This window comes from Galleria mellonella, unplaced genomic scaffold, assembly GCF_026898425.1.
Source record: "Galleria mellonella isolate WM207_F2 unplaced genomic scaffold, CSIRO_AGI_GalMel_v1 utg352, whole genome shotgun sequence".
Lineage (NCBI taxonomy): Eukaryota > Metazoa > Arthropoda > Insecta > Lepidoptera > Pyralidae > Galleria > Galleria mellonella.
In genome coordinates, this window is record NW_026442084.1 from 4,800,180 (window position 1) to 4,816,290 (window position 16,111).

General features: G+C 33.3%; 1 protein-coding gene across 1 annotated transcript in view; it reads right to left on the reverse strand.

Annotated features, from left to right (window-relative positions):
• The window catches only part of LOC113519484 (uncharacterized), an 89,400-nt gene that overhangs the window by 18,476 nt on the left and 54,813 nt on the right, over positions 1 to 16,111 (reverse strand). The window contains exons 2-3 of the mRNA XM_052897152.1: positions 10,255 to 10,422; positions 2,342 to 2,458 (exon numbers count right to left, since the gene is read on the reverse strand). Coding sequence (XP_052753112.1) covers positions 2,342 to 2,458; positions 10,255 to 10,421 — 284 coding nt within the window. The 5' untranslated portion in view covers position 10,422. The remainder of the gene's footprint in view (positions 1 to 2,341; positions 2,459 to 10,254; positions 10,423 to 16,111) is intronic.

Sequence of the window (16,111 nt, forward strand, 5' to 3'; positions counted from 1 at the left end):
ATAATAAAGTTTACTTGTATTTCTTTTTTTTATTTGTACGAATACCCGGCACATCACTAGTACTTAGTTCGGGCTGCCCTATTATTTGGTCGCATTTCCACTACCCACCCACGGCAAAGCCGATCATTCGAGAAGACTTGTCAAATTAAGTAAAGGTGGGTCGAGAGCTTGGGGTCTGATGTTACTTGTCAAACTATAAATGGATCTACGACGCATTTCCTTGCCCTTTGTCTGTATGACGGAATAGATAAATTTACTTTATATATATATATATATATATATATATATATATATATATATATATATATATATATATATATATATATATATATATATATATATATATATATATATATACACTAACTTTTAAACTTTAACGTTGTATGTTTTATGATTTATTAAGAGACGGGAATTAAGGCGACCATTTTGGTAGACTGTAATAATTTATCAAAATTTTTTATGGTGAAAATAGAATGGCAAGCACGCCTGCATTAACAAAATACACTGGTGGGGCACCAGAAAGGTTATAGATGAGAATTCAGGTCATTTTTATTAACCACTATGGTTTCCGGGGCAGAGGGGGGGCGTGAAGGGCGTGAAGACCTGGTTGGGTATCTAATCATAATATCAATCATAATAATACATTCTATAGCATTTTGCCGTGTGGTCCCGGCGTAGAATACGCTACCCCTTCCTTTACCGTGGGTGTCGTAAGAGTCGACTAAGGGAGGGCGAGGGATGGGTAACAGCGTTCCTCTTAACACATCTCTAAAGCCTAACTGCGGTTGAAAATCCGTCTGCTAAACGTAGCAACTACTAAAACCCCCCAAGGGGAGGCTTATGTTCACCAGTAGTTTTTATTATTAATCCTATATCCATTCGTACCTTCACTAAGCTTTCAGATCAATTATCTTTGATTTCTTATTACGACTGTACTTCTTAGAAAATATTGTTGAATGAAACAAGGACTCGTATAAATATTGAAATAGAACATTCCAATATTTATAAAAGATCTCTTTCATAATATTTTTCATAATATCGATTACGATCCGTATATTACATTCAAATTCATTCATTTCAATTCATCAATTCTAGTTATAAGCATGATTGGGTCACAAACATTCAAATATAATTATAAAGATTCATATATTATTATTATTATTTTACACTTTATTGCACCAAGTAAAAAAGAAATAACAAATACAGTAAATATTAATGAAAAGTGATACAACTCAGGGGGAACCACGAGGAGGTTGAGCTGTCAGGGTGTATATTGCTAGCAATATGGTTGTTACTCCCCAATACTAATAATCCCTTCTCCAGGGGGGAAAGGGATTGTTAGTAATGGAGACTGAGAATCCCATACCCAACCAGGTCGACCTCCTCGCGGTTCTCCCTAGGAACTATCATGGTTAATTCCTGATGAATTCATTATGATGGGCTAACTGGCCTGTTTTCATTCTCATCTATCACCCTTCACTGGTGCTCCGCCAGCGTATCCCGTCAGCACAGGTGGAGTTACCATACCATTTTCACCCATAAAAAAAAATACCACCTCGATGATGACGTATTTCCCTATACATATATAATGTATGTATGCCTCGCAATGTATAAAAATCTTGCGTCACGTTTGTTTAAGCTAATCTTCAACAATTCAACTTTAATGAAATTTCATATAAATATATATGTATTGTTTATTCTAATTTCGCGGGAAAGGATATCTTAAAAAAAACGGGCCCTGTAGATGGCGGTAAGAGGTAAAGCAAGGTTTACTCTGTCAATTAGTTTTGTTATAATTATCGTTACAATTTTCAAATTACAATCATAGTTACATGAGAAATTTTTAATATATTTTTAAATTATATATTTTTAATTACTAAAATATAGATCAATAATATGTATTAAACATAAAATATTGTTATCATTACACGAATGAATGAAACAAACAAAAACTCTTTATTTTTCCTTTACTATTGTTACTCCTTATAATCTGTATCATTCGGATTGTAAAGATTAACAATATGTACAAATACAAAATGAATAATTAATTACATTATCTTTATTAAATAAAAGCAAGATAAAGAGGCATTAATTGGCGGCCTAATCGCTGAATAGCGATCTCTTCTAGGCAACCTCAGAGTGGAGAGGAATAATTACAATTATATCTGCTCAAGACGTAATAGAAAATAATAAGACTGAAAAAGAGAGAAAAAAGAGCTAATTTTTTTTTAATTTATTTTCTTAGCGTACCTTCTTCTTTCACAATACTACGAGTGGCGTACGTATTAGTGAATTTCAGCTTATTATATCGGTTACATGCGTATAATAAACAAAACATTACCTGGGTGCGGCTCTGGGCAACGCAGTATACACTGGCCACTCGTTGTACATCAACGGATCGCGGTATGAATCAACATGGTTCACGAACTCGGGAGCACGAGCTTGCCGTTTTGAAAACCTGTATACAAAAAAAGAGATTATTTAAAAAGGTACATAATCTGCCTGCCAAGCGTGGCAACTACTGGGAAAACCCGCCAAGGGAGAAGCTTATGTTCAGCAGTGAACAGTTAAAGGCTGATATGATGATGATGATGATAGGATGGATAATTTCTTTTAGCTTCGACTTTTTTTAATGGTTGATAATGGAATGGTAACCCCGCCTGCGTTATCAGTATACACTGGCAGGGCACCAGTGAGAGATGATAGGTGAGAATCAAGCAGGTCAGTAGCCCATCGAGACATTCAATAAGAATAAGCCATGGTTTCCAGGAGAAACACGTGGAGGTCAATTGATACAGTATATTACTAGCAATGGGGCTATTAAAGCCCAGTATTTCCCCCTTTTTAACTATGACTAACAACTTATATTTATAAAATTTGTGCTTAATTATTCCATATCAAGATTCGTGCACTATATTATTGTTAATTATTTTCTAATCCCACAATGTTAATTTAACTGGAAAAAATCTCTTTTTTAGATAAGTCCACCATTGCTAACAATATCTACAATAGCTACACAGCAACTATAAGTTTTTATAAGTTCCATAAAGATTTTGCTACAACAGAATAGGATAAGAATATAGACATATAAAAGTGGCTATGCGAAAAGTCAACACATTCTCGTATCAGCAAAGTGCAAAAACAGATGGTACTTCTAGTGTTGATCGAATCAAATACCAATACCAGTACCAATGTACCTTTCAGATATAAAAAAAAAAGAAAAAAACGCGAATTATTACATATCGAATTTCAAATAATTTTAAGCACTTCTAAATTTTTATCTTCTAATGCAACCCCACTGTTAATACTGCAGTTTTATTTGAGAACAATAGACAATAAACTGGGCTTGATTGGTGTTTTCAAACAAAAATATAATTTTTTGAATACAACCTATCAAACAGCATTGAAACCGAAACCAAATTACGACTTTTATTCTATTCTTGGCAGAAATAGAAACCTTTTTTAAACAATTCTTCTATATAATTTTAAAATATCGATTAATTTAAATAATAATAACAAGAATTTTTTTATTATTGCAAGTAATTATTTTATAAATAATCTAAACTGAAACCTAAAGTTTTAGCGAGTACTACGGATTCTCAAACATTAAGATGCAATTATCTAGTGTCGTAATTGTGAATTAGAACTTTGGTATCATTTATTGTTACCACCATTTCCAACCCTGCACATTTTATACGAGTCTACATAAATTATAAATTAGAACTGGTATCTTGGCACTCTTATTCGGTATCATTGTTTATTACTATCGTCTCCAACTTTTCACATATTGTACGAGTCTACATAAATTATTAATTGGAACTGGTATCAAGGTATTCTTATTCGGCATTATTGTTCATTACCACCTTTTGCAACCCTGCAAATATTGTACGAGTCTACATAAATTGTGAATGGTATCATGATACTCTTGTACGGTATCATTGATCGTTACCGCCGTTTCCACCCCTGTACATATTGTACGAGACTACATAAATTGTATCATATCTATTTCCTTTCATGTATGGAACACCCATATATTTATTAAAACATTCCATAGGCTCAGTATTACGTTGTTTAGTGTAACATTTGGCGACGTAACATTAAATCTTCAACGAACGCTGAGAACGTGAAACGGGAATTCCTCGCTTGAATATTCAACCTCATTCCCTCTTAAATTATATTTGTGCATGCCATTTTGGACCTTTTTGTTAGTGTGATAAAATATTTTATTAGAACAAATATAACAAAATCCGTTGCCATTATCATAGGGTGAGAAAACAACGACTTTACTCGAAACATATTGTCATTAATACAAATTGACAATATTGGGAAATTGAAAATCTACTGCAGTTTATTTTACAAAAAGATTTATGTAGCAATTTTAGAAATTTATTTTGATAATTATATAAACTTTTTCCTTATTTATTATATTTCTTTTTTATTATTTTGAGTCCAAACATTTGTCATGCGTATTGCATGTCCATGAGTCCTATCATTTTATTTACCTTTCATCTTCATCATTCAACCAATTTTTTTTTTTTTTTTTTTTATTATACTAAATACGTCATCATTATCATCATGTCAGCCTTTTACTGGCTACCTGAAGGATTTTGCCAGTAACCGCTACGCTTAACAGGCTGATTGGCAACCGCAGTTAGGCTCTGGAGATGTTTTAAAAAGGACGCCACTGGCAATCCCTCGCTCTTCTCCTCATCGATACCCTCATGAAAATAAGGAGTGACTTATTCTTCTATATCGGGACCACACGAAACTCTTGAAATCGGTTGAAAAAGATACAATATCATTCAATATATTTGTACTTAACTCCACTTGATTTCTTAAAATGTTTTTATAAAGACAAAGACTCTAATTTTGCAGTCTTCTTTTTGAACTGACTTCTTCACATAAATTTTAGACTCTAGCCCAAAATTAAGAATCAGTCGAAAGAAAGGAAACATTTTTATTTGCAAGAAAATACCTCCAAAAACAAGTTAAAAGGTATTTAATATTTCAAACAGATCTTACACATACGTAAGTATTTACGTATACAAATAATATGAGTTGAATAAATATAAACAAGTCTCAAAGATTTTCTATTCCCTTGTTCATACTAAAACTACCGATGCCTGCAAATCTCACGCCCGTTTCTTGAATAAAGTCAGACATATGCCTCTTTTCAAGGAAGCACTTTCGTTAACCCGTATTTTCTCTGATCTAGTGATGTACCAAATTGGTATTAGTTTGTAATTGAGTATTTCAATATTGATTAAAATAATCGATTCCTATTTGTATATTTAGTATTATGTATCTATTTATGTAATATGAAAAGTCCTCAAACAATTTACGGTTTCAAGCACTTTTAAATTAATTAACGTTATCTTCTGTTTAATGTCATATTTGATTGTGTGTGAAATTGGTATCACTGATCTATACTTGTAAAACATTGTGTCTTGGTAATCCCTTTATGGACTCCCACGTTACAGGTTCGCCTAGTGCAAGGTCTAATGTACTCGTGTTGTTTGTACTTATGTTTAGCGACTAACCAAGTAAAACAAAATAAATAACTTGACGCAGACAAGTACTTGAGTATTTATTTGGATATTCGATTACTTCATCAGACTCGAGTAATATTTCAATTGATTTCTGAAACTTATTTTTATTCTTTCTTTATTCTTTATTGTACACAAAACATACTGTTAATTACAATTTATTATAAAGATAATGTACAAAGGCAAGCTTATCTCTAATAAGAGATTTCTCTTCCAGCAAAACCTTTCCATGTTAATTGTGTTATTTTAAAAATATAAATAGGCAGTCATACGATCTGCATATTATATATATATATATTGCTTATTTTTAATAAAGATAACTTTTCTTTCATACCTACCTAATTAATATTTTTGATTGATTGATCCTTATAGAAAACAAAACGCTAAGACAAAAATATATAATACATAGCATAAAAAACTTACGATAAATACGTGACTAGTATTCGAGTACAGAAAATACTCTAAACTTGTAGATATTCGAATATCGCGTATCTGAATTCTTTATATTAAGTACTCGAGTAACTATTAGATATTCGGTATTTACTAAATACTAGTTTTTACCCGCTACTTTACCATAAATGCGTGGATTTCAAAAATAAGAAAACCAATGAGTCGTTATCATATATAAGACTACTCCTAGATGATATATCATAATGAAATAAAACTCCCCATCCATTGCTATTCCTGAAGACTCAGGTATTATTTCTCTGTACCCTATAAATTCACTGCCATATCCCACCCTTCAAACCGAAACACAGCTATACAAACACAACTGCTTCACGGTTGAAACACAAATGAGACAGAGGTATCCAAGCAAACGATTTTTTGTACAAAGTCTCCCTCTGGTAAGTTTTACTTAAATATCTCTTATGTACAGAGATCGTCTAGTTACAATTTTGATATATTATTAAGATATACGTACTCGAGTCAGTTTGTCTTGGCACATCACTGCTCTGATCACACTGCGTAATATGAACAAGACATTATTGAGTTGTATTTGCTTTTGTATGGAAAATTGAATGTCTTGCTTTTATCCTTTGACGTGAATGTGGTTTTAAATATATGCTCATTGATATAGCTTGAGGATTTAATAAGCTTTTTGTATTCTAACTGTATGTATATATTTATTTTTTGTATTCTATTTATTTTTAACTGGTTTTCCTTCCTTCTTCAACATGGGTATATTAAGGTTTTTTCAAGGTCGGCGACACGCACGTGACGCCCCTGAAATGTGAAATGTGTGTAAATATGAATAGGACTCTATTTTCTACGCTTAGCCTCTCATTTGGGCCGTTGTACGTATGAGTCGTGGCTAGTACAGCCAACCTAGCTCCGCCCAGAAGCGCAGAAGCTTCCTGGGATCTTTACAGACCTTACAGAGCGACCTCACCGTTCCGAGGATTTCTAAACGTTAATGGGCCACAGCTTTACATTCAAGGATTACGTGAGCAGCCGTTTCTTCGGCGTCGAAACAGCCTCGACATAGAGGGCTGTCTGTGGCTCCTATTGTGTATAAATGTTTATTTAATGAACAATGACTCATTATTGTCCCTATCATTATTTTGAGTTTTTTTTTTTTTTATCTAGATGTAATAAACGTTTTGATAGTCGTTGATTCAACGTAGGTACGGCCAATTTTGATTGTCTGCAATCAGTAGCCTGTATCCATCTTTGGTTTTGTACGTCAGCGGATCTTTGACGAATCCATATTCGAAGTTACGAAAACGGAAAAGGAAGAAGTGGATACGGGCCTACGACCCTTGTTCCTGAGCCTCTTCTAGCTAGATCGTCTGCGGCATCGTTACCATAAGATTCACTGTGCCCTCATATCTATTGGAGGATAACTCGGTTATTGGAAGATAATGTGACACTCCTAGTGTTGCAGGAGTCCATAGAGACCGTGACCGTTTATCATCACACAGGCTGTATGCTTGTTTGCTACCTTCTTGATATAAAACAATGACGGTAAAGACATTGTATTTCATTTATACATTGATTTCCATTTTTCAGGTTATTTTTTTTTTCTCAGTTAGTGTAATGTAGGATAATGAGTAGATAGTAGAAGATACTTCTGCTTCGAAAGCAAATACATAACAATTCTACATCTATCCTGACCACGGCTGGTGTAACTGGTAGGAAAAAGTGGCATTATTTTTACATTTATCCCTACTGGGCACACAGTGGTAGGGGCAGGTGGAAAAAATATTCCACTCTTACTCTCCAGGGAGTAAGTTGGTAGGAACAAGTGGAACTGGGAACGCGGTCATTTAGGTAAACTATGATCATCACCATATCAGCCTTTAACTGTCCACTGCTGAACATAAGCTTCCCTCTTAGGGGCTTTCGCCAGTAGTTGCCACGCTTGCCAAGCGGATTGGCAACCACAGTCGAGTTTCAGAGATGTTTTAAGAGAAACGCTGCTGCCCATCCCTCGACCATTAAGTTCTCTCTCGCCTTTTACGACACCCACGAAAAAGGAAGGGCTGTTCCATTCTACAGGAGAGTACATGCAACATACTTGTTTACTTGTGGCAATTCAGTACAAATGTAATCGACAGAAATATTCGAGCCGTCTGTATGAGTAACAAAAGAAAAATGAATGTCAAATTTATATGTAATATAAAAGGCGCAGTCATTTCGTGTATGCACGAATATCTTTCCATATATTAAAGATATTGAATATACAAGTATATTGTTATATCATCAAAGTGTTCGACACGACAATTCCATTGTCTTATATTTATAAGTGTTTAAGAGGGAGACTTTGTGCAAAAGTCGATTGCTTGGGTACCTCTGTCCCATTCGTGTTTCAACCGTGAAGCAGTTGTGTTTGCATGACTGTGTTTCGGTTTGAAGGGTGGGATATGGCGTGAATTTACTGGGTACAGAGGTATAACACCTGAGTCCTCAGGAATGGCAACGGATGGGAGGTATCATGGGCGAAACAGTATAGTATACTCTGTTATATCCATGGTACTGCTATATATATATATATATATATATATATATATATATATATATATATATATATATATATATATATATATATGTATATATATATATATATACATACACATATATATATTAAAAAATTCTTCTTTTATTTTCAACATGACACATTTACTTATTTATTTAAATAACTTTATTGATCAAAATAAATTAAGGTGCAAAAGGCGGGCTTAATGCTAGTAGCATTATCTACCAGTCACCCTTTAGGATGAACAATGAATCATGAATACGGTACTTTATTATCGGAATAGGTAAAGAAAATAAGAACTAATAATGTATACCTATACAAAATATATAACACATACATAAATAACATAAAATAATGACTACAATATTGTATTACAAGTATATTGTATTGTAAAATCTTTATTGTATATAATTTATATTGGACACATTAAAAGATTTAATATACAATGGCGGACTTATCACACAAAGGAATCTCTTACAGTCAACCTTTGAGAAGCTGAAAAAAACTGTAGAATGTACGAAGGTAAAAATCGTACAGTTAAAGATAAACTAAATAATATCTAGTTAAAATTGCATATATAATACAATAAAAAATAACTGTATACGCCTACATATGTAAATAATAATAATAATACATAAATAATAAAATAACATTAATATTAATGTGTAGGTTTATTTTTATTTATTTATAATAAAAATAAACCTACACACAAATATATAAATAATTAATACATAGATATCATAGAATCAGAATAAAATTTTATGATAGATAAAGATAAAGGATTTTAATCATTGTGCCGTCTTCAAGTTACTTGGAGGTGAATTCCAGAGACTTGCAGCTCGTTCAGTAAATGACTTGGCATAGCTTTGAGTATTAAAACAAGGCAAATCTATAATGAAGTCATTACTGCATCTCAGCCAGACATCAATCTCGCGAAATTTGAACCTTTCCCGAAGGTAATATGGATATGTTGGATTATAAAAGATATTGAAAAGAAAAGTAAGAATGCATATATAAACATAAAGGATTATACAACTAGATAGATATATAAAATATAACTAATATATAAATAAATAAAATATAAAAGATGATGATTAGCTACCATTGTTGAAATGTTCATAAGGTGAGCACGAACTCTTCTTTTGACCATGAATTTATTTGAAAGTTTCCTTCATTATATTGAATGCAGTATGCAATATGGATTCTAACTAACAAGTGTGTGTAAATATAAGGGCGTCTAGATATCTAGGTATTCGAAGAATTTTTTTTATTACTTTAAAAGTTGTTAATGTTTAAAAGTTGTAAATATTCAAAAATAATTTTTCATTTTTTTTATACCACAAAGATGGCAAACAAGCGTACAGCCCGTCTGTATATATTAGCCACCTTTACCTTTTTCTATTATACAACTTAGAATGGCAAACAAGCTGACGGTCCACCTGATGAAAAGTAGTAACCGTCGCCTATAGACATGAGCAGTACCATGGACATAACAGAGTATACTGTTTCGCCCATGATACCCCCCGTGCGTTGCCATTCCCGAGGACTCAGGTGTTATTCCTCTGTACTCTGTAAATTCACGCCATATCCCACCCTTCAAACCTTTTAGTGTTTATATATGATATATCATGAGCATTTATCATTATCCGGATCACAGAAAGAAAATATAGAAGTATCCACTATTTCTATGTCCTAGGTCCTTAATCTTAACACAAGTTCTCCGTTACTTACCTCCACATGGCTTTGAGCTGGTCGCAGGTAGGCTCATCTGGTTTCCCGATCTCCCTGTCGCGGACCCTCGCCGGCCGTGGTGACAGCAGTGGTTCCTGGTCGATGCGCTGCGCGAACACCACGCATGCGCACACCACCACGCTCCACGCCCGCCAGAAGTACCACATCCTGAAACAATGAAGAAATCATGAAGTTAATTGACTGGGGTTTTAAGTTCTGCCAGCGAGGAAGTAATACGATGAAATAATTCTGTTCATCCATAGGAAACTGTAACTCTTACAGTGAAAGTATGCTGAGAAACGCCTGGTAGCACAGGGAATTATGGAGAGATTAGTGCCAGGGCCGTATTATCTATTAGGCAAGGTAGGCAAGTTCCTTGGAGCCCCCATTAGCTGGGAGCCACGCGCTTTGTAACTTTTTTTTTTCGAGATTGTTTCTTTAAGTAAAAATAACATTTAGAGCTTCGTATCGAAGAAATCCTTAATAAAAATATTAATTCTTTCACATGCATATTTTTATTGCCTTGTTTTTTCTTTATTACGTAGTCATATTTCAGTATAATTCGTAACGCATTTCAAGTTATTATAAGTAATATATATAATTATAGTATTAATTTGTAATTTTTAAACGAAATATGTATTACCTGGAGAGCCGAGCTGAACAATCTGGCTTTGACTAATTCTCAGAACAACTCTAATGCACCGTAAAACAAACTACTCCTAAAGTTGGAGACGTAAAAAAGATAGTGTCTAAAGTACGGAGAGGAAGAATGGACAGGCTATAATATTATGAGAACGAACCACCAAGAGCGAACGGAGCTATAGTGAAGGCCCTGCTCAGTAGGAGTCGACCACCCAAAAGATGGTCCTGACATTGATGAACTAATCGCTTTCGCCAATAAGCCGGGAACTTTCTTATTGTTCACCAACGCTATGTAAAGAGATTGTATTAGAGATTAAATCAGCATTCTTGTCTATATATACAGCAGCGTCTCACTTAAAACATCTCCAAAGCCTAACTGCAGTTGCCAATCCACCTGCCAAACGTGGTAACTACTGACAAAACCTAGGGAGAAGCTTATGTTCAGCAGTGAACAGTCAAAAGTTGATATGATATGATATGTAATGTATGTAAAATGTAAAAATTTAGAAAGATGTTCAAATGTTTTTTACTTGATTCTTTAACGAACTTGAACGTAATTTTGTTATGAGTACAAATAAGCCATCGTTCTATAAAAAAAGAACATTATAAAAAACCTTTATGTTCACGCGCCGCAGAATTATAACTATTTAAAAGTGCTTGTAACCAAGTCTAACCAAGTCAAATAAAAAGGATTTGAATTTGAATTAAGCTAGTATTATATATACATACCATAGTTTACTTCCATATTTCTAAGTACCAATAAGTAAGTATTATTTTTTAATATTCTTTTGAAAGGTATCGAAACGAAATTACAAAAGAAAATATCCTATGTAAACCTATCTTTAGAAAATGATAACTCAAGAATTGCAACTGAACTCTCGCAATATTATGAATGTAATTTACAATTGACACTTATTCTGAAAATAAATCCGTGTTCACATATGAGTCAGCCTTCTGTTCCTAATAATAGAAGTGGATTATCCGCGACGGATGTTTTATACCGCGTCGTAACTTGCGGAACAGATTGTGTCATCCTGTCTTCTCTCACAAAGTTTATAACTCACTTTGTATGTAGGTACGCAATACATACGTATCCCATATACGTGAGTGGGTAGACCTAGCTATTCACTCACATATATTTATTACCAGAGGGAGTCATTGTACAAAAGCCGATTGCTTGGGTACCTCTGTACCATTCGTGTTTCAACCGTGAAGCAGTTGTGTTTGCATGGCTGTGTTTCGGTTTAAAGGAATATGGCGTGAATTTGCTGGGTACAGAGGAATAACACCTGAGTCCTCAGGAATGGCAACGAATGGGGGGGTATCATGGGCAAAACAGTATACTCTGTTATGTCCATGGTACTGTTCATATCTATAGGCGACGGTTGCCACTTTACATCAGGTGGGCCGTCAGCTTGTTTGCCATTCTAAGTTGTATAAAAAAAAGTTATAGTAGTCATCTGACTAGGAATAAAATAATAATAATAATGTATTAATTTGTAGTTTTTTTATCAATATATATCATTATATGTTTATACTATATGAATATATAAAGTATTGCTTTATATTTCCTCTATTCAATAATGCGCCGCCTACTTAGTTCACGATTTGCCCAATGGTTGACTGGTAGAGAATACCGTCCAGTGTTAAGTCCGCCAAATATACATAAGACTTTACTGTGCATTAAAGTTTAAATAAATAATTAATTTTATGGGAGTATTTTTATTCATTCAATTTTTTCTTGTAAACTCATCATTTATTTGAAAAAAGCAACAGTTGAGTTTCGAACCCGTTCTTCTCAGCTAAAGTTTCAGTTAGTTAAAGTCAGTCAGCTAAAATCAGCAAAAACGAACCGAGCGGTAGACTCATAAAAAAATACCATTCAATGCTTATAATTAACTTAAATAAAAATTAATTTCTATTTTACTTTATGCAGCAATGTAATACATTGGTATTATCATTAAGGTACAAGCATGTTCTTAAGAGCAAACAAGCTCTCAAACAGCTTAAAAATGGCAAGGTACCGTGGGCGGACCAAATTACGGTAAAGCTTTTGAGAGCGAGTGGAAAATCGGTACTTGTAGTCCTTTAGAAGCTATTTAATTTCTTCATCCATAACGGTGTTACGCCAGAGGCGTGGAGCAGAAGTGCGGTCGGCCTGTTCTTCAAGAAAGGTGACAATACCCTATTGAAGAACTATAGACGGATATCACTTCTGAATCGCGTCTACGTACTGTTTTCGAGAGTCCTAACCAATCGTCTTACGCGCAAACTCGACGACTACCAGCCACCCAAACAAGCTGACTTCCGAAAGAGCTTTAGCACCATAGACTACATACATACGCTACAGCATATTATATAGAAGACCGAAGTGTAAAATCTGACACTATGTATGGTTTTGTGGACTATGAGAAAGCCTTTGATTCGGTCGAGACATGAACGGTACTACAGTCCCTCTAGCGTTGCCAGATTGACTATAGATATATCGAAGTGTTGAAGTGTATGTACAGTAAGGTAACGATGTCTATCCGAGTACAGAACCAGAGTACGAAACCCATCCTAATGCAGACTGGTGTAAGACAGGGTGACGTCATATCCCCGAAACTCTTCACAATTGCATTGGAGGATTGAACAGGTTTTCAAACTCTTAGAAGTGGAAAGGATATGGTATAAACATCAATGGCGAATACATCACTCACTTTCGATTTGCCAGTGATATAGTAATCATGGCGGAATCCCATATATATCAAGGATTGGTCTAGTAGTTTTTAAGTTTATTCGTTACATACATACTAACAAATCTTTCTTCTTTATAATAATAGTGTAGATGTAGACAGTGTAAATAATTATACAACCAAAACCCCTATTTGTTTATACTCGTAAAATAATTTTTGAAATTGGTCTAGTAGTTTTTAAGTTTATTCGTTACATACATACACACAAATCTTTCCTCTTTATAATAATAGTGTAGATGTAGACAGTGTAGATAATCATACAATTGAAACGCCTATTTGTGTTGTGTTGTACATACAAAAAATATTTTTTTTTATATTTTTGTATTATTTATGTACATATATTGTCAGTTTATTGATATTACATCATATGTACTATAATATTTATATTAAAAATATCGTATTTCATATAATATAATATCAATAAACTCGCAATATACTCGTTCTGAAAGGCAATGTGAGCGATGAAGGCGTATCGGTTAACAATATTTGAACACGGTCACTGTTTGAGCTTGGAAGTGGCCTATATTGCCACACTAATTGAGGCTACTACAAACATGGGCCAGATGTAGACCAGTAACGTTATTGGGTGTCATAAATCAGAAATCACTTCCGATCAAGTTCAGGAAGTTGGGTAACGATGTATAACAATATTATGTATAAATTTAATTGTAGGTATGTAATTTTAATAAAATAATAGAATTATAACTAGACGATGTATCTATTGTATGAGAGATATTTGAGAAAAGTTCATATGAGGGGTCATGTCTATCTGTCTGTATGTTTGTTCCGGCTTCTCGCAAAAATTACTACACTAAATTGGACGCGGTTACCAAATTTGTGTTCCTAAATGTCTAACATAAAATCTGATTACAAGGATTTACTATATATAAGGGTATTTAAAAGAAAAAGAAACGTTAAAAAAGTAAAGTTCAGTTGAAAGATTGATTTTACGATCTCAGACAAGCAACCTTAAATATGAATATTTGATTTTACTTTGAAAGGGAAACATACAATATCTAAGACATATAAAATACTATACACAACCAGAACACAAATCAGTAAAGTTTCCACTATAAACTAATGCCAAATAATCGAGAGTAGATGATTATTGATATTATATATGATATTGATGAACATAAAAATATATATAATAGTATATACATGCACATACATACACACACACACACACACACACACACACACACACATACATAAATAACTAATAATAAATATATGATATAGTGGATACTCTTGTGAAATTCTATAACATATCTTCTAAGTTATATCAAGTTATTAAGTTAATAGTGAAAACTGCATTCAAATTTCAATCAACGTCAATACAATTACCATTCAACTCCTTTACAAATTCTGAAAGACCCACACCATACATATCCCTTTTTGGGGAGATTATTACGCATTATAAGTATAAATAGACAGTATAGTATATAAATTGATATATGATATCATTACCCCAATAATATGAACACCTCCCACGCCTAACCATAATGTGGGCATATGTTACTGGCCAAGGACACCAAAGGAAAATAATGTTATGAGTATCAATATATATTATTCGCATTAATAAGGACAAATCCTTTCTCGCAGTATCGTCCGTCATACACGTTATAGAAATATTCAATAGAAATAATAATTTTTCTTCATATTGGTACAGCCGGCACCCACCAGAACTCAGTCACACTGAGGGGAAAAGAAATTGATAATAATAAAAGCATTGTTGTTAATTCATATGGAATAACTGACCTGCTTTCATTTTCGCCTATCATCTTTCATTTTTGCCTCTCGCCAGTGTATATTTATAGCGTGGGCGGTGGGCCATTCCATTTTCAAAAATATATTTAAATAAAAAATAAATACGTACAAATAATTTGTCATTCGCAGTTTGGGTTGGCAACAGTTAACACAAGGCACCGAGCGGAGATCTAATAATTTGCCTGAAGATGCCTCGTTTAGAGGTGAAACACGTTTCGCAAAACGTACGTGAACAAAATGACAGTCGGAGATTGATGGCTAATATGTAAGACTGTGGAACTTCTGGTAATAATAGCGGTGGTCAATCTTTGGGTGTTGACGGTCACACACATACTAATTCTGTGTAAAATGGAATTAAACAAAATAAATGTAATCCATTAACCATTCCATTTATACCAAATAAAAAAAAACTCGCTTAAACTCTCCGACTTTCATACTTCTCCACATGTTCGACTTCCTCTACTCCTTTTATATTTCATATATATATATATATATATATATATATATATATATATATATATATATATATATATATATATATATATATATATATATATATATATATATATATATATATATATAGGTAATTTTCGAATATTTTCTGATTTTTTTGACAATAAAATTACCTAAAAAAATTATATTTTAATATCATAATTTATCAAATATTTGCAAGCCCTAGTATAAACGTATTAGGTATCTTTATTCATTCG